Raw genomic sequence first — 24923 nt, forward strand, 5'->3', positions numbered from 1 at the left:
CTTGGGAGCGTCGCCCTGCGGAGTAGCGCCGGGGGGCGGCGCATGCGCAATAATGACCCTCCCTGCTGTGTTATTAGTTTATACAGCGCATGCGAAGGCTGGCGGGGCGGTGACGCAGAGAGCTCCTCCTCTTGCTGAGCTCATGCGGGTTACGCCCCTGAAAGGGGGGGCGGGCAGCTGGGTGCGCATGCGCGCTCTGATAGACTTCGTATCTTCTCCATCCGGGTCTCTAGGCTTCAGGTGGTTTGTTTACCGCGCTTAGGGGGGCGGCGGGTCTCAGCCGAGGGAGAAGAAGCCGTGCGCTGCCCGCCGCTAAGCCAACGGCTGCATCTCCTTCCGGTCCACACGCTACGGTAAGCGGGGGCCGCAGATCGCCTCAGAGACGCCCCTCCCGCCGCTGCCAGGGGCGAGGCTGGGAGTCCGGACGTCCGGCGCTGGTTTTCTCCCTAGCGACGGGCTACCCGTGCGGCCTGGGCTGTTGGCTGCTCTAGGAACTGTGCTGCTGGGTATGGACCACAAAGGGGGGGGGGGGGGACAATCCACTGGTCACATGCCACTGGCTGCCCTCAAGACCGTGCTGTTGGCCGCTGACTCTCGGGGACGGGGGAGGGGGAGGAGGTAGAATTCTATTGGCTACCGCAAGGCACTAGTCGCATACTACTGGCTGCTTCGTGGCCATGCTGCTGGCCATTGGCTGCCCCCGGGTTGTGCTGCTGGCCATTGGCTGCCCCCGGGTTGTGCTGCTGGCCATTGACCCCGACACGTGTGGGAATAAGGCCACTTTCCGCCTTCTCTTATTGGCTATTACAAAGGTAATACATCCAGTTGGCTGCCCCGTGGCTGTGCTGCTGGCCGTTGTCTCTTGTGGGGTGACAGGGAAATATGCCACTTGCCTCTTCCTGTTTACCTCCTATAAAGGCACCGGCTCTGGCCGTTGGCCTCCCCGGTGCACCTAATGGTTGGCTCACCAAGGCAGGCATGTGGAAGGGGCAGCGCACTGTCATTGGCTACCTCAGGAGCGATATTGATGGATGCTGAGCCTGCTTGGGGAAACTGCCTCATTAACACCTGGGTGATTCCGTACCTTTACTTGAAAAGGGTCATCTGGCGCTGTGAGCTGTGGTAACTGCCCACTTTTCCCTAACTATTGAGGAGAACGTGAGAAGAGCCAGGAGACCCTAGTGCAGCTGCGGCTAGATGGTGAGAGCACAGTCCGGCGACAGTTTAACTGCGGTTCATAGAGCAGTGGGCAACCACAAAGTGCAGAAAGCACTATGTTGCAGCCTGTGCTGTGGATTTATGTATTTTCTGGGCACTGAATGAAGGAAGCTAAGGCACAGTTGCTTAGAAAAACATCATTTGTGGCTGGTGATCTAAAATAAATGATGATTGTCCTCCCAGCTAATGTCTAAGAAAGCATGGCAAGCCTCATCGCGTTATCTATGCATCTCAGATTCCATATCTTTTATTAGTTCAGGGGCAGGTAGATGATTTGTCAATGGATAAGGATTGGGGATCCATGCTAAATTTTGTCAGCTGTCTCTTACACTGTTGATAGTAGACTGGTTTGTCTGCCTTACAGTGGTTTTATTCTGACCCATCAGAAAGCAATTGTGGGAAATTGTTCCTTTGCTCTGAAGAGCTGCATTTTGTGTCTTGCTTTTTTCCACTGTGTGTAGGTCCGTTGTCATGGTTAATGAGACAACTATTTTTGACATACTGATGATTTCTTGCTCTTTTAATAATCTTTATAGCATTTCCATGTCACATTGGAGTTATTTCGTAGGAGTATGAAAATATGCTCTTTTGGGGAGAAAAATAAAAATTTCCTCATCTTCTAGTTTTTCAGAGAGTTGAAAAATGTCTGGATTTCTTGAGAACCTGAGATGCTCAGAGTGTGTTGACTGGGGAGAAAAGCGGAATACAATTGCATCAATTGCTGCTGGTGTGCTGGTGTGTACGTTTAACCATTTTTGTATTACATATGTGCTTTTGGCCTGTATGCAACAATTCAGTACTGCACTGAAAAATCATAGCATAGAACACAAAGAAAACAAACAGGTATGACACACTGTGAATATATTACAGTGGCATTTTATATTGGCTGTTGTGTGGCTATTTTCAAATTTATTATCCTGAAGAGGATTTATTTATTTAAGGAGATGATTTTTGGGGCCAAATAATGTTACTGTCCTGTGAAGATCAACACTAAAATTCAGTTTGGTCTCTACATGTGAGACACCGTTTTTTCAACACTATCAGTGAGTACAAAACACATCTTTTCAGTTGCTCTTGGTACTGTAGAAAACTCTACAAACAGATCACTTAGCACACTTATACCACATCAGTTTTGCCGGCTCTTTAGTCGCTGCAGTGTCATATTTTATCATTTATTTTACTTCATCCAAGGAACTTTTGATGTACCGCAAAGCTAGTTTACAGCAAGCCTTCATTTAGGTGAATTACAGTGACATACAGGTTGAAACTCTCTAGCCCGTTATCCTCGGGACCTGACTGGTGCTGAATGAAACAATTTGCCTAATCAAGGGAAGTCAGTATTGTCTTGCAGCAAGGCCAACACTTCTACTGCTTACTGGTCTCTTGGAAGACATTTAGGAGCAAATTACAGCTAGCTAACATTTGTGATAAGTGTTTGTCTGGCTAACTAAAATCATGACAGATTATGGATGTTGTCCAGTGAGAGCATTCCAGATTACAGAGGTCCAACCTGTACTTTAAATATCTATTTAAATGCACTACATCACTTTTTAAAGACACTATTGTAAAATGACATTTCTCTAGAAATAGTAAGTTCATGCTACTTTCCTCATTTTCTTTCACTTCAGTGCTGTATGTGTAAGGCCATCTCCACTGAATTTCATGAAAGCTAAATTGGCTGCATATAGTGTTTATATGGATTACTAATGTTAATTTTTGCTAGACAACATTGTAATAACGTATACAATTATGTCTGCATTTAAAGCTGTATTTTTAATAGTTTTTTACAGGCTGGTGGATTATCATAGATGCAGCTGTTAAATATTCTTCTGCTGAAGACTTCAACCATTCTTACCATGCTTGTGGAGTTATAGCAACTATTGCATTCCTAATGTAGGTGTAATTTCTTTACCAGTGCAACATATTATAGTGAAATTGCATCATGCAGTTAATATTTTTTTTAAAATGCAGACTTTTGTTCTGAATTGCCATGGTTGTATTTTATAGGTAGAGGCCTATGTTCAGCTCTTAAATGAACACTGTTTATGCTGTGTTGATGAGAGAGAAGTTAGGTGATATCGTGGAATATTTTATAGGTGTTTCAAGTGATTTGGGCCACGGATAAGACCTGAGAACCACATAGATAAAAATTTACACCTAGGAAGACTCTCATATTCACATAGGCTCCTGTTGAACAGTTTGCATATGGTTTTATTTAATTGTGTAGATTTAATTATTCATGTCTTGAAAAAAATTATCTTTTTTTTCCAAATATGAGCTGCTAAATTAATGATGTCCTCCTTTTCAGAGCAACAGTTTGGTGACATCTTATTATTTTGTACATATTTTCTCTATTTTTGTACATGAAAATAGAAGAAAATGCTAAGAGGTATGAATTTCATATGTATTTGTCAATTGTATTCTCTTTGATTGATGCAGGATCAATGCAGTATCCAATGGACAAGTCCGTGGTGATAGTTACAGTGAAGGCTGCCTTGGACAAACAGGTATAAATATTAGAGCTATAACAGTAGTGTCTGTCCATAATACAGTGCATTGATGTAGTTTAATTTATTATGCAAATGTTGTATAGAAGCGTGATATTTGAATATTTCTTGTTATGCTAAGAGTAAACATTTTTACTACAAGTTGAACCTCTCTTATCCGGAACTCTCTTGTCCAACAAACTCCGTAATCTGGCATGATTTTAGTTAGCTGGATGACCATTTATCATGGGTGTGACCAAGTTTTCTGTGGTCCTATGAAGTTTGTTTACAGCCACCAGTCCTGGCTCTCAGAGTTCTGTGCTGTTATTTAGCTGTAATTTACCCCAAATGTCTTCTAAGAGCCCAGTAAGCAGTGGTAGCATTGGTAATGTGCTAGAAAATATCGATCTCCTGTCATTCGGCAAATTCTCTCATCTGGCATCAGTCAGATGCGAAGGTGCCAGGCAAGAGAGATTCAACCTGTAGGTGTAAATGTCAGTGAACTTATTTGTTGAGATTCATGAGAACAGCTAGCCACCATGATCCAGTTAAATCAATTCTCTTGGTTTCTACTGCTGGTTTTACTTCTCTCGTCTGGCACCTGATGGTCACAAACCAGGGAATCTGCCAGATCAGGGGAAATTAATGCCAGCCCCTTGCTACCAGGCATGATACCTTCTAGGCTGTGTTCCCAGTCCCAGGCAGGGATGTAGTCCTGACCCCCTGGCCATGGGGCTCCACAGCCATCCTGTCCCATCCCAACTTCTCTCCCTCCTTCCTTGAGCTTGAGCACTGCATGAATTATTTATGGTGCTCTGGGAGGATGGAGGAAGAAGTTGCTAAGCATGGGGCTCTGCTTGTCCCCATGAGTGCTATAGCCTGAGAATGCCCATGGGGAGGATGGATTATGGAAGCTTGGACTATAGACATCAAACGTGTATTGATTTTGGTTGTCACTCACATAACTGTATCTTTACAACACAGTTTGCAGTTTGTTGGGTTTCATTCTTTTGCCAGCTGAAATAATCCAATCAGTTATTATTTGGCCTGTTGTGTACAAATAATTAGTTTGGCTATTATATTTTCCAAATAGAGTTACACAGGGACCAACTTTTGCCACCTAAGACTTTTGCAAGTTTATTTGGCACCCAAATTAAAATATATTTGATGAAATAAACAACTAGTCAAACATTCCGTGTGTGCATTATGAGTGAATTTCACCCATTGTAGGGGTAAACACAAGGCCCAGGCACTGACCAAATATTTCCTGTTCAGTGGAGCACAACGCTCATAGGGGTGCGTGCAGCCCTGGAGATGCAGTAGTGGGCACTACAGCCAGTGGGGCAGAGTCCGTTAAATCATTAACCCTGGGTAAATAGGATCTCTGTATCACCAAGCCTATCTATGAGTACACTAGTGAAAGTATTTTGCCATTAGAATTTAGAGATGAGATTTTTACGTAGAATGTTAATAGCACTCTAAAACGTAAATGGTAAGAATTTAGCCTACCTCACACATGAGAAAAGATAAGATTATTGCTTGCAATCTCTCTTTTTTAAACAGCATATAGTACATATTGTACACAATGCTAGTTCCAGTCTAGCGGTATATTTGCATAAAGTATTTTGGAAGAGAGCAGATCGAAAGTCACATGTCTGTGTAATTTTAAGGTGCCCGCATCTGGTTGTTCATTGGTTTTATGATGGCTTTTGGATCCCTGATTGCATCTATGTGGATTCTCTTTGGGGGCTATGTTGTTAAAGGTAAGACTACAGTACAAATCTTACTTTTTGGTGGCTTACTTTACTGCAGTAGTACTTAAATGAATACTGCATGGATGAGAGGAATTTTAGTCTGGTCTGCGAAGGTCTATTTTTAATAATTTTGGAGTCTTGAGCAGTGTTTCCCATAAGCTGAGTGCTTGGGTGGCTTCCCAGGAAAAAATTGAGGTGCCACCCAGCTGATTAGCAGAGCACTGATAGTTTTCCACAGCCACAGCAGCTTGTTTTGACTGGTGGTGCACATTCCTTGATGCATGTAACAAAACTTATTCTGCTCAGGGATTGAAAAAGTTAGAGGAAAAAGTTGTTCTAAGTCTTAGTCAACTGGAACAGGTTTCATCTCATGCTATTCTTGGTTCTCTTTCTGGCTTCTCTTTACCTGGCCTCTTCTTTGTCATCCATTTCCATTGTCAGTATTTATCCTGTTCTGTTTTTTCTCTTTTCTCTGTTACTTTTTTTTTTTTTCAAATCCACTCTATTTCTCCTTTGTTTTCTCAGTGATAATGTTCAAGAAGATAACCTTTTCAAAGAGTCAGTGTCAATTTAGTATTTTTTTTTTAAAGTGTATATTACTGTCAGTCTGTCACCTGTGTTATAAAGCCTCCAGGTGGCAGCCATCATTAAGAACATAGGCCATGTTTCCACAGGAAGTTATAGTGGTGTAGTCATGCCTATGTAACTCCTTGTATGGACACTCTTATTTCAATGTAAAAGTGACTTTTTCCAGCATATCTTAAACCACTTTCGAAGTGATGTAAACGAAACTAGAAAAAGGAAACCATATGCCAGAATAAAAGTGTCTGCACAGGAAATGTTATTGGTATAACTATAGTACTTTACATTTTTATATTTATATAATTTTTCATGTAGACAACACTGGAAAAACCTGAGGGAATTTGACAATGCTGTTTGGGTCTTAAAGAAAAGATCATTTTATCATATATAAACAAATAAAACCATGAGCCAGTTACAGCCAGGAATAGCAAAGATGAAGATAATGTGATGTTGCAGTTCGGCAGTAGTCATACAGTAACGACAGGGTTTATTGATAGTCTGCTAAAAGTGAACTTTTCTATTCTCTTCTGTGCTGGTATTAGGCACTCCATTAATAATTTAGTCTGGGATTTCTGAAGGTGTTAGGTGGCCAGCTCCCTAAGCGTGTTTTAAAAACTCAACCTTAAGCTATAAGACGCTCTACAATTATTTTTGGTTTTGTTGCGTATATATCTGTATATTGTGCTGACTTGTTCTTTCATGATATTTGAGGCAGGGGCAATCATCCTTGTTCAGCACAGTGTGGTGTTTGTTTGATCCTCTATGTATTTAAGATGCTATATAATTAGTTGATGATAGTTCCATGTGGTCATTGCATTTGTGATGTAGACTTTGGTCTAAAAAAGCAAGGTGCATTTGGACTAGTAAACAGTTTTTTTTAATTAAGATGGCTGTTGTGTGAAATTGCCAAGGGGTTGGACCTTATGCTTTCTCTTCTGTTGCATGCAACTGAAAGATGGATGGTGGGTGGAGATTCATCCTGTTAGAAATAGATATACAGAGACAAACTTCCATTTAATGTCATTACACAATTTCACTTAAGCATGTTGGATATTATCTTACGACAATGCCCAAAAGACCACACAATGCTAAGCTGACTTGGATATGGAATCTTATTCTTTGTACTACTAGTAAGCTAAGCTATACAGTTATCCACACCTTTTTTTCAACTATTTTTCAAGTATTTACAATGTTCCCTGAAGCGTTATAATTCTGAAGTCCTTATTGATTTTTTTCCTATCCGGTTTTGCTGTTAGTTTGCATCAGTTAGTGACGATCATATTCCATTCTGATTACTGCTTTGCTATCCAACTAAATTAGTTTCTTAGAGGTATTTGGCAAAAAAAAAAGCCACATCTTTCCAAACATGCTTTTCCTGTACTGAACTGCCAATCTTTGTCAACCTAACACTAGAGTTTAGTGCCTCTGAAATATCAGAAAGAAACAGGATACTGTTGAGAAAATAATTCTGAAAATCTGATGGAAATTCTTCCTTTTATCAGAAAAAACATACATATACCCAGGAATAGCTGTCTTTTTCCAGAATGCCTTTATCTTTTTTGGGTAAGCCTGTTTTTCTTTGTTTATTCCTTACCCTCCTCAACCAGTGGTAGGTTATGAGAACTCTCATTGGGGTAAATAAGCAAATTCCTGTAATCATGCATTCTGTTTAGTAATATTTGGCAATCTAATCAACTTTTAATGGAGGCGGCACTCCCTCGCCAACCCTTGCAGCTGCTCATATCTATGAACATTCCTCTGCATCCCTTGGTTTGAAAACCTGGAAGCTGTTGCTAAGTGGAAGGCAGAAATTGAAGGGTGCCCCCCCCCCCAGCCCTCGTGTTCAGAAAAGCATATGAAGTAAACTGCGTTATTTGAGAAGTGGGACACAGCCATAAAAGTTTGAAAACCACAGTTCCAAACTAAATCTAGTTAGTTTCAATGGTTCACATTGAACATTATGTATAAAATTAATATATTTGTAATTGCTTGTTACTTTTATTTCTACAACCCCGTCACCTGCAAACTTTTTAATGAGATGCATGTGGCTATACCTCGGATCAGTGGAATTCAAGGATCTGCCTTTGTAGTTCTACTTGCAGAATCAATACTCAAGTTTGACTACAAAAGTCTGTAACACCTGAAATTTTGTTCCAAGACTTGGGAATTTGAGCCTACTTCTTTTGAAGTTGATGGATGGCTCTTGTATTCTGTGTAGCTAAGCCTTTGTATTTATGCCTGTTTGTTTTATTTTTGAACAGGGGGCTGGTTTTTAAATTTGGTCGCACTGAAGACTTGTGGCAGTGAATGGGTCAGGGGAAGTGAGTCGGACCTATGACTTTTTTTTACTGCATATGCATGCTGGGGTTTCCTTTGTTTTGTTTTTTGTAATACCATTTTATATAAATGATAGCTCTTGAATTATTGTTGAGGATAAAAAGAAATGTAAAATCGTGAAGCAATATAATTTCCATTTTCCATCCTGTTTAAAAACTTTCTTTTTTACTCATCTTGGCTGTTTTATTCATGTTGCTTTCGTGTTGTATTGTATTTGACTGAAATGTGAAACTAACAGAGAAGCATAACAATGGAAGACACTTTTACAGTATGTTTGTTCCAAATGAATATAGAAGCATAATGGATGTATTTAACCAAGTGTTTTGCACTGTATCTGAGGTCCAAAGCTACAATTAAAAATGCTTTAAACTTATTTTTAATATTTATTAAATATGGAATTTTCTGTATTTGATATTGAACACTATAAACATATCTTGGATTTCAGAACTTGGTGTGGCACTTTTTCACAGTGTACATTACATTGCTACATTTGGCTTTATATGAAAATATTTGATTTGTCATACTGACAGCTCAAACACTTACAATAAAAATAGTTACTGCTGTGTAAGAGTTTAGGGTTCACGTTATGCAGCTGAAGTATTCTGTACTATTAATATTGAAAGTTGTTTTAAATTGTGTTAAGGGGCAGCTGAGTCAATACCTTTTCTCAAAGTCACTCCTGAAAAATCAAATCCCTTTGAGGCAGGGAAAGAATCTGCAGCGAAATGATTAGGACAGGCACCTGGGAGGAGAAACCTAAGTTCAAATCCCTGCTCCAATGACTATTTATAAAAAGTTCAACTCCTTCAGCAGGAGACAGCGTTTGCAGGATATTGGAGTCCAGCTGCTAGATCGTGACATTCTCCTGACAGGTAAGACAGATAAGTATCGGTACCAGGCTCTAGAGGAGGGGTGGCCAACCAGTTAGAAACAAAGAGCCAAAATAGCGGTGGATAGAGTGCAGAGCCACATATTTATTTTTATATATGTAATACATGGCTCAGTGTCCTCCCCCAAAGCCATGCACCCCCAGCCCTGCCTTCTGTGTCATTTCCCCCGCCACACACACACTAATTCGATGCCACCAATTAACCAGAGGTGCTGGCACCACCACTGCCACCGCACACTTCTCTGACCAAGCGGCAGGGCGAGTGTGCGGAGCAGGCGGGTGGCACTCCCAGTGTGTGGCTCTGAGGAGGAGCTGCATTTAAAGGCTCAAAGAGCTGCATGCAGCTGGAGTGCTGTAGTTTGGCCACCCATGCTCTAGAGATCAGCAAGTCAGTAATCTTCTTATGACCAATAATAAATACAGAACAATAGTACTTCTAGCAGGAACGCTTCTGTTACTGCCAATAGAGTAATGCAAAGAGTTAGCAACTAAGTAACACTCTCTTTCCCTTCAAAGCTAATGGCTCATGGTTTGTGTGCACTTCTTACTGTATCAGAATTTCATTTCAATCTATCATGGCAGATTGTTGCCAGTTTGTGTTATTTTCAAGCTGCTGCGCAGAAAGACAACCAATAGTTGCAATTTCTTTATTAATACAGGCAATTGAAAAGCTTTGTGTCAGATCAACACGCTGAAATGAAGGAGAAACTCTGGCCCACATGCTGAAAAGGTATTTAGTTGCGTACTTCACTGAAGTCCAGCAGAGGTACATGCCCAAACATCTTTAACAGTTTGGTCCATAGTGATAAGGTCTCTATCTTACAAAGAGCTTTATGTGATACAGGAATCTGCTTGCACAGAACCCATTACAGCTTTAGCGCTAACTAAATATATGATAACAACGTGAGCTGTGTTCTGTGTAGGTAGACACTTGTGGTGACTCACTGAATCTATGAAGTATTGGGACTTCAAATGCCATCAGACAGCAATGCTTATCTGCTTTTCACTATAGTAGATATACTACAATTTCAGACAAACTGATTTTTTTTTCATATTGACTGTGTCACTATAAAATACAAAACCTTGTTTGCTCTATTAATACTCCCACACCACTCGGCTTTTTACATTGATTCCTTAAACAGGTATTTAGAAGTAAAGCATTAAATATTAAGGTTTACAAACAGATGAAGCTATTTAGAAACTCTTTGTGATAACTCTGGGACCAGTATGATTGCTGATTTACAAGCCCCTTTCTAACATAATTAGCCCCATTCAAATCAATGGGATTACTTATATGAGCAAAGATTAGTCACATGAGCAAGAGGTCTTTAGTCACGTCAGATCACTAGAGAGTGCTGGTCAACTATCCACTGTAGAGCCATCTGTTGAAGACTGATTCATACTCTGAGGCACTTCCCACTTCAAGTCTTGCACAACTAATGCAACTGACTGCAAGGACTGGGCTTACAAGTAGGAGTTGCCATATCAAGTCTCTTAATTTCAAAATTTTAGCTTCTTACAATTTGAACTTTGAGAACTGCTGACCTATGCCGAAGCAGCTACAGATTTCCTTTAACTATTCGACTATTCCACATGATGCTGGACACTCTGGCCCCAGTTTAGTAAAGCACTTAAGCATCTCTTTTATGTGAACCTCAGTGGGATTACTTGTGCATAAAAATATGCACATGCTGAAGTGTGCTGTTGGATCAGGACTAGCATGGTCAGCAATTGTAGAATCAAGATTTTAATGTGCATGATTATCTTTGACTGTCAAAATAGGAGTTACAAGTATCTTCCTTCTTTAAAATCTGGAAGCAGCTTAAAACAATAAACACTGGGTAGATCCACTGTATGTAATTTACCAAAGAAAATCTTGAAAGCAAGATTTCATCAAAGCAAAAAGCTGAATTAACTATTTTACCTGTAATTTTTACATACTGTATCATTTAGTAAGAATTGAAAACAGCCTAATACAATAATGTTCTTCATTTTGAAATTCAGGAGCAATATTTAAGCTTTTCTCCTGCCCCGTGTTAGTTAGTTAGTTTAGTTTCCTATAATCAAGAATAAAAAAGACCTTTCTTCATCTTTGTCTAATCTTCTGTGATTTGGTTCCCTCTGTCAAAATCCATTAGCCAAATGCGGAAACTGTAAACACAAAAATACTTCTATAACATCTTACAAAAAAAGTCAAAAACTATATAAAGTAACGTGAAGCCATAAGATAGCCTGTTCTTCTTTAGGATCCAGATTAAGGAAACATAACATCATAGAGTACTAGAAGGGACCTCAAGAAGTTCAGTCCTCTGCCCTCATGGCAGGACCAAACACAATTTCGATCATCCCTGACAGATGTTTATTACCTTGCTCTTCAGTATCTCTAGGGATGGTGATTGTACAGCCTCCCTAGGCAATTTATTCCAGCACTTAACCACCCTGACAATTTTTCCTCGTGACCAAACTAAACTTCACTTGCTGCAATTTAAGCCCCTCACAACAGATTTTTTTTCCCCTATTATCAGAGGTTAAGGAAAATATTTTTTCTTTCTCCTCCTTGTAACACGCTTTTAGGTACTTGCAATTGTTAGTCCCCTCTTGATAGTCTCTTTTCTAAGCTAAACAAACCTAATTTTTTCAATCATCCCCCATAAAGCATATTTTCTAGACATTTACTCATTTTAGTTGCTCTTCTCTGTACCCCCTCCAGTTTCTCCACATCTTCCCTGAAATGTGGTTCCCAGAACTGGACACAGTACTCCAACTGAGGCCTAATCAGTGCAGAGTAGAGCAGAAGAGTTACTTCTTGTGTCTTACTCATGACACTCCTATTAACACATCACAGAATCATGTTTACTTTTTTTTTGGGCAAGAGTCACTGTTGACTCATATTTAGCTTGTGATCCGCTATGACTCCTAGATTGCTTTCTTTAGTACCTCTTCCTAAGGAGTCACTTCCTATTTTGCATGTGTGAACCTGATTGTTCCTTCCTAAGTGGAGTACTTTGCATTTGTCCTTCTGGAACTGCATCCTATTTACTCTGACCATTTCTCCAGGTCATTTTGAACGATCACCCTCTCCTTCAAAGCACTTGCAATCTCTCCCAGCGTGATATCATCCTCACACTTTACAAGTGGACTCTCTCATGCCATTATCTAAATCACTGAAGATACTGAACAGAATTGGTCCCAAAACTGATCCCTGTGGAACCCCCACTTGTTACATCCTTCCACTTCTATTCCAGATGGCACTTGAGCACATGCCTAAAGTTAATCGTATGTTTAGGCATGGTCCTGAATAGGAAATCCAGTTAAGCATATGCTCTCAAAGTTTTGGGAGTTCTGGTCACAGGCAAAAGTTAGGATTTTCAACTTGACCTACGCTATTTGGACAACCAGTTTCTTTAGAAGCTTTCAGATTCTGTCCTATGTTGATATATATTTATAATGTCCAGTCTCAAAATGGTTAATCTGTTTAGACCAAGAACTATCATGAAGTATTCTTTGTATTATTTTAGCACTTAGAAATTTATACCATATGGTGGTATAGGTGTACATAGACACAATTAACTTTAAATTGAAACCTACCTCCCAATAAGCTTGGTCATCAAAATATTTTGACGCTGGCAGTGTCTTCCATAGTTTGAAAGTTAAAATAAAACCTGTGTTTAAAAATTATGTGTGTGAGTGAGAGGCGCTGTTTATAAACAGTGTATTTATTAGTCACGTATCACAATAAAATGCAGAGCTAAATATGAAATCAAGAACTGTAGCCATGCTCCTCCCCCCTAAGGGTTTCCTATGTAGAAATTCTAAATTTCTTCAGAATTCTCAGATAAAATTAGCACCATTTGTCTTATTTTTAAAAGCTTTTGAAGTCCTTTATCATCCTAATTACTAGACTCTAAAATATATTGGCAAAATAGAATGAGCTGGATTGTCAGCCAGCCTTGTTGCTATCTTGGTATGTAAAAAGGGCCTAACCAAAACCTTGAGTTGAAAACCAGCTCGCGAGCTCTGGAGATATTCAGGTCCAGATTTGAATGTGGGGGCTCATGTGTCTCTTTAAATGACATACCGGGTTTGGAATAATTTGACACACTATTCCAAACACTTCAGAAAGATTTTTATTCTGTACAAATTATTGTGGAATATTGTCCACAATATTGTTCACTTCTTACCACCTGGAGATGAGACAGTGTTCTCCAGAAGCAACATAGGATTGTAAACCCATCATGCAACATTGTGTTGAAGACAGCAGATATTTTTAACTTGACAGAATTTGGGGAGTAGTAACAGAGGGGTAGCCGTATTAGTCTGTACTCCAACAAAATTGATCTGATTTGAAGAAGAGGGTCTGTCCTACGAAAGCTCATCACCGAATAAATCATTTTGTTAGTCTTTATAATTTGGGGAGAAAATCATCTTTCCAGAAAAGCCAATTATTTTCTCTGTAGCATTAGCTGGATCCTTTCTCCAACTTTCAGCCACATTCACACAGTGAATGCGTGAGCTTGAAAGAAAAGCACATGAAAAATGGCTTAGTCCCCAGTCGTGCAAGCTGTTTAGTCTGGATTGACCCAAAACATACAGAGCCCTTTTGCATTTGAGGAAACTTCCATGAGGGCAGAAGAATCTGTCTGCAGAAGTATGTCCTTAAATATTAAAAATAATACTTGCATATTAAAAGCCAAATGAGCGGTCTGCCAGATTTTCAGGATAAATTAAATGATCAACTTCTCATATGGAAAAGCTATCCAGGCACATTAAGCAAGCAGGTTTATCTGCACTGTTAACTTGAGAATTCAAATGTAAACACCCAGCTCCTCAAATGATTGGATCAACATAGAATGTTTGTTTATTTTTGTTGGTTTTTCTTCCATGTCTTTCAGTCAAATGAAGTAGATAATTAAAGTCTGCTTGATTAGCCCAACCTCTTAATTACATTTGCACAAGCACAGGGACTACAGATTAATTATAGACACACTTTCATTTTAGAAAACTATTTCACAAGAGGTTCTAATATGTTGTTTCAGTCACTCAACCGAAGCAGTAGTAAATAGCTGTAGAAAATATTGCACCTGCCATAACAGCTATAATCCCACAATAGAGAAATGATCCAAGATCTGCAACCAGAAAGCCAGATCCTCAACTGCTGTAAAATCTATTGTTGCCTTCAGGGGAGCTATGCTGATTTACATCCCCTGAGGATTTTACCCAACAAGTGGAAAAATCTGTGTGAGTGTGCGCACATGCGTGCACGCATATATATATTCACTAAGGCAGTATTTCCCATGTAAAGATTTCCATCCTATCCTTTCTCCTATCTGAAACCTGGAGGCTGTGGGTTGAAGTATCAGTTAAAAATAACCTTCGCAAGTACAGGAATGATGCTATGGTTTTGGCCATGCTGAACATACCCCTTTCTCCAATGCTGCAACTAAAAGCCTTGTCACTCAATGGCTGTGTCTACACGTGCCCCAAACTTCGAAATGGCCATGCAAATGGCCATTTCGAAGTTTACTAATGAAGCGCTGAAATGCATATTCAGCGCTTCATTAGCATGCGGGCGGCAGCCGCGCTTCAAAATTGACGCTCCTTGCCGACGCGCCGCGCGGCGGCAAGGAGCGTCAATTTCGAAGCGCGGCTGCCACCCGCATGCTAATGAAGCGCTGAATATGCATTTCAGCGCTTCATTAGTAAACTTCGAAATGGCCATTTGCATGGCCATTTCGAAGTTTGGGGCACGTGTAGACACAGCCAATATTTCCTATAGTAATAAGTCATTTACCAACATACATATTTCTAGTTTATCAATCACAACAGTTTCTGGGTGCTAAGAGATTCACAAAGCCAATGAACACTGATGTGACAGCTGATGTAATAATTACATGCCACCTGCTCTGGAAAAGATCAGAAAGAAGGTATTGCAGAGAGCTTTTCCATACTGACCTGTAATTAGTCCTGTTCCCAAACCTAGAGCAGTGGTCATCATGAAAGAGCCAACTCCAATCAAGACTGGATAACCCAGGCTGAAAATTAAAAGCAAAACTTTCACACAATGCAAAGGACTGTTGTAAAAAATATTCCTAGCATTTTTGTCACTTGCGGATGCTGAGTTACACATTAAGGTTATGCATGTGTCCGCTTGAATGTATGAATCATTGCAACTTTTCTTTAACTGAAGAATTCATAATTATTTTAACAATTACTGTATAGTGTCATTTGAAAGGTTCAACGCCTCCTACGGGACCAAAGACTAATACAGAATTTGAAGGCAAATTTTGCCCTAACATGCCTGCACAACCACGTAACACTGGCAGTTGAGTGTGTATATTAGAGGGCAGGATTTGACCCAGGTACAGCCCCAATCCTGCAATTTGATCTACCGACACAGAACCCTAATGAAGTCAACGGACTCCATGAAGGAATAACGGTTTGTCTGAGTGGCTCAATTGTGCATCATACCTAAAAGAGCTACTAGGACATTTAATCTTTCCCTCACTACCCCTGCTAGTGCAAAATTATCCCCCCAGCACATTCTTTGGGACTCTGTGCTGTCTAGTTTTACTCCTGAATGGACACCCTCTCCTCTATATTCCTTCTCTTTTAAAAAAACTGCCCTTTATTGCCAGTTTTAATAGGTAAGGGTCCCTGACACATATCATGTAAATCAAAAGCCACCATTTGGAAGGATCCACATCACCTCAATCCTCAGTCTGTGGTAGGTATAAAATCTGTAAATATTTTATGTAGTTGGACACGTAGGGTTGCCAACTGCAGACAGACTGGGCACCACTGCCACAAAAGGTGTTGAATCCAGCCAATCAGGAAAGTTGGCAACCCTAGGTAGGAAGATGTTTAAGAATAAAGGAAATGGGCATTGTATACAGATGACATCTCCCTTCACTTACCTGGGAGGTCAACCAGGTCCAGCGGAAGAGGGACTAGACATGAACCCTATTATGCTCTTGTGGGCCTTCTTGTCTTGATCATCAGTTCATAGCAGTTCAGATCCCAGTTCAATCTCATTTTCACTTAATCGCCGATCTCACTTCCTCCATCTCGCACGCCTGCTCGCCACAATGCAGTCTACATCACCTACCTAACAATCCAGTGCTAAAAATTCTGGGGACCAGCTCCAAAGCCCACTGCAGCCAATAAGCCCTTTTCATTGATTTTTAATGAGTTTTGGATCTGGTCCTAGATTGTAATTAAAGAGGTAAAACTACAGTGGTCTTAACAGAGCTATCTATGTACTGTGTGTGTGTTCTAGAACAATATATTAATGATTAGGTGAACATGATACTTACTAAAAGGGCTCAACCTACCTTGATAAACTGTCCCACTGGACTATTATGAAGAGAATGACGTTGACTATTGCTCCAAGCAATCCAGGCAACCCAAATGTGTAATGTATACCGCAGGTGTCATGAATCTGGAGGACTGGGTTCAGATATGTCTGGGGACGGGGAGGAAATGTTTAATAAATGCAGAGACAAATGTATTTATGAAGCAGAAAAGTTCTTAGGCGACACATCCTGAAATAGAATGCAGGTCTCCTTCCACTCAGTCCCACACACTAGGCAACAGAACCCAGGAGTCCTGCCTAGAAACTCTTTACAAGTGCTGTTTCTTAGTGTGTAAAACCTCACACAAATGCACGACAGTCTTTCTGGTTTTGTTCATTACCTGTAAACAGTGAGATCCCAGTAAAGCGATGATGCTGGCAAGCAGACCCAAAATCATAGCAATCCAAGGGTATGGAATAATGGGAGCTGAGAAACCTAGAGCAACCCCTCCTGCTAGAGTTGCATGGTGTATATGGACCTGTGGGTTAACATCACAGAAGTCAATTCATACACGTGATATTGCATCCATTGGATTACATTCACTGCAGCACAACACGTATACCCCACTAAAGTCCTATTCTGTGGGATCTAATTCAAATATAACTGGCCCTCTGCATAGGGGTGAATTTTCCCCTTGCAGCACCATAGCTAATTAACATTTTCAGTGCTATGTGCTTGGGGACTAGAGATCATCATCATGTTCAGAGGCTAGTGTTGTTTTAGCTTATTAGACATTTTACTTTCAGGCTACAGTTACACTACAGTGATCGGTCAACAGAAGTCACTGTTGGAAGAGATTTCCTGACAGAACTTCTGTCAACATAGCAGCCGGACTGGTCAGCTACTCTCGACAAAACAGGCACCTGGAAGCATGGGAGACAGGGATGCCCGTTGTTCTGGATGCCCTGTCTGTGAAGAGAAGCCCCCCCCCCCCCCCCCCCGCCCCAAATGTCCACAGCTTTTTTTGTCCACAGAAACTGTTGACGGCAGCGTTATGCCTCATGGCAAACTGTCAACAAAACATATTTTGTGTGTGGAAGTTCCACCAGTTTTGTTGACAAAACCAGAGTTCTGACAAAAAAACTGGAGTTCTGTCGACAAAACTCCCTAGTGTAATTGTAGTAGGCTCAAAGTATTGCAAAAGATAGTAACTGAAATATTTGTTTTCCATTAAGGAGACCTTTGCTTTCCTCTTACCATCCTGATTTTTCCATTCCTGCTGCTCAAAGCTGATAGTGCAAAAGCAGCCACAGCACTAACACCCATGGCGTAGTAAGTGTTGTAGATTGCATTTCTCTTTTCCATCATATCCACGATTAGCACAGAGTTGAAGCTGGGCCAAAACATCCACAGAAAGAGAATGCCTTTCAGAGAAAGAGAAGCAGCCATCATCAGAAGGCTCCCAAACCCAGTGGGCCCATACCACATTGTTTCTGCTCACAGGTTCTCAATCATATAGGTAGGGTATGCCTACACTACAGAATAATTCTGGAATAGCTTATTCTGGAGTTATTATTCCAGAATAAATGATCCTGGAATAACTTGTCCAAACTACAGAGAAGCCCCAAAATAAGCAAAATATATTCCAAAATGGTGTGTCCACACACAATAGAGCCTATTTTGGATTAAAGCCCCTGGAAGCACTGCTTCCAGGGCTTCTAATCCAAATTACTATGTCTGCAGAGCAACTTTATGTTGGAATAAACTGTGCTGGAATATTTTATTTCAAAATAGCCCCTATTTCCTGTCTATTCAGGCCCTATTCCAAAATGCCTATTTTGGAATGGGCACTATTCCTCATAGAATGAAGTTTACAGAATTTGAAATAAGCTGTTTGCTATTTCAAAATTATTTCAAAATAGTGGTTTTGCTATGTAGATGCTTGCAATGTTATTTCAGAATAGTGGCTGCTATTTGAAAATAACTTTGTTGTGTAGGCATACCCATAGAGGGCATCAGCTGCAAGGTCCACACTGGCTACATCTACACTACAGCCATCTGTTGACAGAAGTTATTGTCGGATGATATCTTCCAACGAAACTTCTGTCGACAGATTTTGGCCGTACACAAAAGCAGATTGCTCTGTCAAGCCAGTCTGTCGACAGAGTAGCCAGACTGCCCAGTTGCTCTCTCAACAGAACAGCCAACTGGGAGCACAGCAGACAAGGCTGCCTGATGACCCAGAAGCCATGTATGTTGACAGTGGGCGCCCCATAACATCCATAAGGATTTTATGTTGAGATTCTGTCAAGAAAAGCATTATGCCTCATGGGGGAGAGGCAGAAAGTTATCGACAAAAGTGCCAAGTTCTGGTGATAGTATGTTGACAACGCATTTTTAGTGTAGACCATCTGCGGGTTTTGTCGACAAAACTGTCTAGTATAGATGGTAGCCATTGTGTGTTAGCTGATAGGACTCCATTATTCTGACAGATCCCTGATGTTCACATTTGGAGCCTCCCCAGCAGTCCTGCTCTGCACATCTCAGTGTATAAAGATATACAAGGTATAAAGATAAACCGAGAAGGGTGACTTAGTTGGGAAGGGCCTGATCATTCAAAGAGCCAAGAGCCTCCACTGAAGAGCTGAGGGTCCTCAATGCAGGAAATGCTCATCATAATTCCTGGGCAGGGAACCCATAATTACATAATTACCTGTGCTCTCTGGAAACACAGATTCAGATACCAATGAGAGTGATTCTGCCTTTCTGCTTTAAGACATACGTCTGTGCAACATGCAATTTACTGTGTTTGGTTTGATGACACCTTTAAAATTAACATCCTTGCCTGCTTTGCATGGGCATTAGGGACCTGGTTTCTAAAGTACTTAGTAACTCAACTACAGTGAAGTCAATGGAAATATTCAGCACTTCTGAACACAGGGCTTCAAAGGGTGTGGGAGAGCCCTCCTGAAACACCAGAGATGTGATCTGATGTCCTTGGCCAAAATCTTTCAAGTCCTCTTACTGCTATACAGCATGATAGTCACACAGCTCATGTACCACTGACCAAAATAAAGTGCATGAATGTATTCAAAATGTCTTTTGTGTAGGAGTATCAGAACCTCAGCACAACTGGTACTAGTTGGCTGCATTCCTGATAACTTCAGGAGAGATGCTGAAGACTACTTGAACCATGAAGACTAAACTCCCCTCTCCTCACAGTGACAATTCTTCTACGGTAGCAGCACAAGGAAGCTGGTGTTTCCAATGTCGTGCTTTGCCTGCTTGGTGGAGAAATGGTTTCCATCCTGTTTTATATAAAAGACTTAAGACTTATTTCTTCTTCGAGTGTCCCCGTGGGTGCTCCACATTAGGTGTCGGGCTCGCCCGGCGCCGCAGATCGGATCTTCCAAGCAGTTTCTGCCGGACCGCGCATGCGCCGGTGCGCGCCGCTCCCCCGCGCGCTCCCGGCCATGTGCGCGATCCGGTCCCCGCCAGTTCCTCTTAACCGCCGTCGGCTGCAGACGGAATCCAACTAGGCTAAGGCCAAGTAGTGTATTCAACGGCTTTATCTGTTTTTTTCTTAAAGTTTTTTCAGGCACTTAGGCTACTATAAGCTTGCCGGTTGTTATTTTGTAAAAAAAAAAAAAAAAAAAAAAACAACAACGAACAAGCTAGGAGAGGGACAGCTCAGCCAGTCCCAGTAACAAGCGCCGGAGGCCAGGAGCTAGGGCTATCAGCCCTCCTGCTAAGGCAGGCCATCGGACGGGGAAAACGGCACAAAGAAGGTGCTAAGTACCCACTTAAAAACACAAAGACTCACCAACAATGTCCTCTTCAGGCTTTAAAAAAAAAAAAAAAAAAAAAAAAAAAAAGAATGCTGCTTCTTGACAAGGCCCTCCAGCCAGAAGCGCCGGAGCGGCCGCAGCAGGAGGGACCCTCCGGGGCCCTTAAAAGGAAAGCTGCCTCCCTCACTCCATCAGCGCAGAAACGGAGGAAAGTATCTCCAGCCCGATCCCTGCCGGCAGCAACAGCGAGCGGGACGGGAGGAGCAAGCAGCCCCCAGCCGCAGCAACAGCTGATCGGCGGCGGCACGGAGAGCCACGTGGAAGCGGCTCAGCCTCCAATACTCAGCCAGCCGCCCCGCACCGCAGGCAGGGCGGCGGCTAAGCAAACGCCGGTACTGGCGGCACCGCAGGCAGCGGCACCGACCCCCGGGGAACCGGCGGTGCAGAGCGCGCAGGCACGCAGCCTGCCGGCACCGGAGGACACCGCACATGCGGCATCGCCCTCGAGCGTGCCGAGCTCGGTGCGGACGGGGCCGGAATCCCCTGTATGCTCCCCAGCCCGATCCCTGCCGGCAGCAACAGCGAGCGGGACGGGAGGAGCGAGCAGCCCCCAGCCGCAGCAACAGCTGATCGGCGGCGGCACGGAGAGCCACGTGGAAGCAGCTCAGCGTCCGATAATCAGCCAGCCGCCCCGCACCGCAGGCAGGGCGGCGGCTAAACAAGCGCTGGTACCAGCGGCACCGCAGGCAGCGGCACCGACCCCTGGGGAACCGGCGGTGCAGAGCGCGCAGGCACGTAGCCTGCCGGCACTGGAGGACACCGCACGTGCGGCACCGCCCTTGAGCGTGCCGAGCTCGGTGCGGACGCCGGAATGCCCTGTATGCCCCCCAGCCCGATCCCTGCCGGCAGCAACAACGAGCGGGACGGGAGGAGCAAGCAGCCCCCAGCCGCAGCAACAGCTGATCGGCGGCGGCACAGAGAGCCACGTGCAAGCGGCTCACCCTTCGATAATCAGCCAGCCGCCCCGCACCGCAGGCAGGGCGGCGGCTAAACAAGCGCCGGTACCACCGACCCCCGGAAAACCGGCGGTGCAGAGCGCGCAGGCACGCAGCCTGCCGGCACCGAAGGACACCGCACATGCGGCACCGACTTCGAGTGTGCCGAGCTCGGTGCGGACGGGGCCGGGATCCCCTGTATGTCAGGGGCGGAGTTACCTCCTCAAGGGAGGGGGAAGACTGCACACAAGAGGAGGCATTGCAGCCCCTCTCCGCACAGGGCTGTGTAGTTGCTTTCTCACAGCCCTCCGCTATGTTGCAGACTCCAACTAGAAGGCAGGGGTCCCCCCCCCCTTGGCCTACCCGGAGCCCCCTTCTCCATTTCTGCAACCAGCCTCACCCTGGCTGGGACCACCTCCACCCTTCCTGGGATTTGAACCGCTGGACTATTAGGCAAAGTCGCTCTCTCCAGGGTCTCGACGGTCTCCCTCCCCCAGACGCAAAGGGTATGCACCAAGGGAGTGGTCTAGGTCACCTTCCCAAGACCAGTGCTTATACTGCCGTGGTCGCCCTTACCACGCAGGGCATAGACACCATCGGCAATCTACTAGGGAAAGATCCCTACGAACGATCTCGTACCCCCAAGGGCAATTGTGACCGGGGACAGAGACTTAAGCATCTCAGGGGGGACTGGTTATGGAACCCCGAGATTTTTCCTCGCACACCTCTAGTGAGAGGGTGTACCATCATCAGCAGGAACCGGAAGGGTCCAGAAAGACGTACCCCAGCGGTTCCTCGCTTTCCTCCCCGGATGAGGCTACGGCCCCGGGGGGCGTCCATCCTCCGGACGATCTCAAACAGTTCCAAGAGCTGTTTTACGAGGGTGGCCTTCACGCAAGGCTTCCAGACAGCAAAGGTGCAAGAGCAACACCATAAGCTCCTCAAAAATCTGAGACCTCCGGCCTCCTCCAAAATAGCAATACCGCTGATGACGCAATCTTGGAGCCTGCCACTATGATATGGCAGACTCCTGCGACTATTCCGCCTGTCCACAAAAGAGCGAAAAAAAAAAAAAAAAAAAAAATACTTCGTGCCCACGAAGGGCATGGAGTTCCTGTTCAGCCACCCACAACCAAATTCTTTGGTGGCGGAGTCGTCGCAACGTGGGGGAATAAACAAACATGCCAAAAAGCTAGAGCTGTTGGGCAGAAAGGTCTACTCCTCCTCCACGCTACTGTTGCCAATGGCAAATTACGCAGCGCATCTAGCGAACCATAATTTCAACAACCACATTAGGTTGACCTCCCTCATGGACTCGCTTCCAGAGGGCACGAAACCAGTGCTCAAGGCCATCATCCGACCATTTTATAACCAGTGGCAAAGGATCACCACAGACACATGGGTGCTGGAGATCATAGCCACGGGGTACGCCATCCCCTCCCAGTTGCTCCCACCGCCATGACCTCCACCCGGGGCCCCACCTCCAGGAGACCTCCCATGTAGCGAGGCTCAAGCAGGAGGTAGACCATCTCATGCTCGTAGGGGCAGTGGAAAGAGTGCCGGAGCAACTGCAAGGGAGAGGGTTCTACTCGAGGTACTTCCTCACGGGGAGGTCCATCTTAGATTTTCGAGGCCTCACCGGTACCTGCGCAAGCAACGTTTTCGGATGATCACAAACGCCTCCATCCTTACGGCACTAGACGATGGAGATTGGTTCGCAGCCCTCGACTTACCAGGTCCTACCGTTTGGGCTCTCCTCAGCCCCCAGAGTCTTCACCAAGACCTTGGCAGTGGTGTCAGCCTACCTGCACAGACAGGGGGTATTTATATTCCAGTATCTGAATGACTGCCTACTCAAAGGGGCCTCAAAGGAGGAGGTACTACGCATAATATGTGTCACAGCAGGCACGTTCTCTTCGCTCGGCCTGCTTATCAATCTGACAAGATCAAAGACAGACCCCACACAGGACATAGAGTTCGTAGGGGCACGCATAAATTCTATTACAGTGAGGGCGTATCTACCAGAGACTCGCTTTCGGGCCATCGGCTCCCTCGCGCAAGGCTTCACCTTCAGCCCTATGGTGCCGGTTCTGACGTGCTTACAGCCGCTGGGCCACATGGCAGCAGCAACGTTTCGTAGAACAGAACGCCAGGTTACACATGCGCAGCATGCAGCATTGGCTGGCGAGCGTATACAAACCGGCAGCACACACTGTTCACAGGATGGCGTCGCCCACAACGGAGGTGCGCAAATCCCTGCAATGGTGGGTAAACCCAGAGAACCTGCTAACAAGGGTACCCTTCCACCAACCACACGTATTGGTTTTTCTTACTACAGATGCCCCCCTCATAGGGTGGGGAGCACACATGGGCGAAGAGGTGACGCAAGGGCTGTGGTCCTCTATGGAGCAGTCACTGCACACAAATATACTGGAGCTCAAAGCAGTGTTCAACGCCTGCAGACACTTTCGAGACCAACTGAAAGGCAAGGTAGTCGGGATCAGTACAGACGATACCTCCACCATGTTTTATATAAATCGGCAAGGAGGAGCTCGGTCCCGTGCCTTATGTGTAGAAGCAGTCCGGTTGTGGAACTGCTGCATCGCCAACAATGTAACCTTGAAAGCCTCGTACTTACCAGGCGCTCGCAATGTGAAGGCAGACCAGCTGAGCAGGCGTTTCGCACTCACGCACGAGTGGCAGATCCGTCCCGATCTGCTGCAACCGATTTTTCCACGCATGGGGTTTTTCCCCAGATAGACCCTGTTTGCTACTCAGCACAACAAGAAGTGCCCACGATTCTGCTCCAGGGCAGGACTGGGACGGGGGTCCCTGAGGGATGCCTTCGCGATCTCATGGAGGGGCCCCCTGCTTTACGCTTTCCCTCCCACAGTGCTCATCCACAAAGTGTTGCACAAAGCCAGGAGGGAAGGAACCTGAATGATCCCGATAGTCCCAACGTGGGATCGACAGCAATGGTTCCCCCTATTCCTGCGCATGTCGGACCGGCCACCGAGGTCCCCTCCGGTGGCGCGGGATCTGCTCACGCAAGCCCAGGGGTCCATAGTGCATCCGCACCCCCAAAGCCTGCGACTACAAACGTGGTTAATCCATGGCTCAGCTCCCTAGAGAGCACATGTACGGAGGAAGTGCAGCAAGTCCTAGAAAGTAGCAGCAGGACTTCCACCAGGAAGACCTTCAAGCAGAAATGGACTCGCTTTACGGCATGGTGTTCTACCAAACAGCTAGCCCCCTTTCGGTGCCTATGGCTGTGATATTAGAGTATTTACTGGACCTCAAGAGAGGAGGACTCTCGCTATCCTCGTTTCAGGTCCACCTGGCCGCCATTTTGGTGTTCAGACACGAAGAGGAAGGGCACACGGTGTTCGCCCATCCCATGGTTACCAGGTTCTTCAAAGGGCTGGTAAGCCTATACCCCCCTCAGAAACCGCTTCCACCTCTGTGGAACTCGGACCTGGTGCTTAATGCGAAAAGGGGACCACCGTTTGAGCCTTTGGCCACGGTTTCCCTCCGCCTCCTTATGATGAAGACGACCTTTCTTCTCGCAATCACGTCAGCTCG

General features: G+C 44.2%; 2 protein-coding genes across 8 annotated transcripts in view; one reads left to right on the forward strand and one right to left on the reverse strand.

Moving 5' to 3' along the window:
* The first annotated feature begins 189 nt into the window (after positions 1–189).
* Positions 190–8750, forward strand: TMEM50A (transmembrane protein 50A). Of its 3 annotated transcripts, XM_074976475.1 has the most exons (8): positions 191–353; positions 1099–1200; positions 1842–1953; positions 2999–3111; positions 3658–3725; positions 5375–5467; positions 7543–7603; positions 8302–8750. In XM_074976475.1, exons 3-8 carry the CDS (start codon positions 1861–1863, stop codon positions 8345–8347), a joined length of 474 nt encoding a protein of 157 aa, XP_074832576.1. In that variant the 5' UTR covers positions 191–353; positions 1099–1200; positions 1842–1860; the 3' UTR covers positions 8348–8750. The 3 variants fall into 3 exon arrangements, with proteins under 3 accessions (XP_074832577.1, XP_074832576.1, XP_074832575.1); XM_074976476.1 differs by lacking the exon at positions 1842–1953 and having other exon boundaries at positions 190–353; XM_074976474.1 differs by lacking the exon at positions 1099–1200 and having other exon boundaries at positions 192–353.
* Positions 5480–24923, reverse strand: part of RHCE (Rh blood group CcEe antigens) — a 36682-nt gene continuing 17238 nt past the window's right edge. For 2 of the 5 annotated variants that reach the window (XM_074976467.1, XM_074976471.1), the window contains exons 5-11: positions 17816–17982; positions 16959–17096; positions 16598–16728; positions 15219–15298; positions 12855–12928; positions 11347–11417; positions 5480–7019 (exon numbers count right to left, since the gene is read on the reverse strand). In XM_074976467.1, coding sequence (XP_074832568.1) covers positions 11391–11417; positions 12855–12928; positions 15219–15298; positions 16598–16728; positions 16959–17096; positions 17816–17982 — 617 coding nt within the window. In that variant the 3' untranslated portion in view covers positions 5480–7019; positions 11347–11390. Of the gene's footprint in view, positions 7020–8300; positions 11418–12854; positions 12929–15218; positions 15299–16597; positions 16729–16958; positions 17097–17815; positions 17983–24923 lie in introns of those variants that run through there. The other 3 variants (XR_012642457.1, XM_074976468.1, XM_074976470.1) reach the window with 3 other exon arrangements.

The sequence above is a fragment of the Carettochelys insculpta genome, chromosome 24, assembly GCF_033958435.1.
Source record: "Carettochelys insculpta isolate YL-2023 chromosome 24, ASM3395843v1, whole genome shotgun sequence".
NCBI classification, from domain to species: Eukaryota; Metazoa; Chordata; order Testudines; family Carettochelyidae; genus Carettochelys; species Carettochelys insculpta.

What these genes read in the sequence shown, in the direction of transcription:
- TMEM50A (XM_074976475.1), top strand. Translation starts at nt 1,861, where the DNA reads ATGTCTGGATTTCTTGAGAACCTGAGATGCTCAGAGTGTGTTGACTGG. An exon ending in TGGGGGCTATGTTGTTAAAG is followed by an intron (nt 5,468 to 7,542) that starts GTAAGACTACAG and finishes TCCTTTTATCAG; the next exon opens with AAAAAACATACATATACCCA. An exon ending in AATGCCTTTATCTTTTTTGG is followed by an intron (nt 7,604 to 8,301) that starts GTAAGCCTGTTT and finishes ATTTTTGAACAG; the next exon opens with GGGGCTGGTTTTTAAATTTG.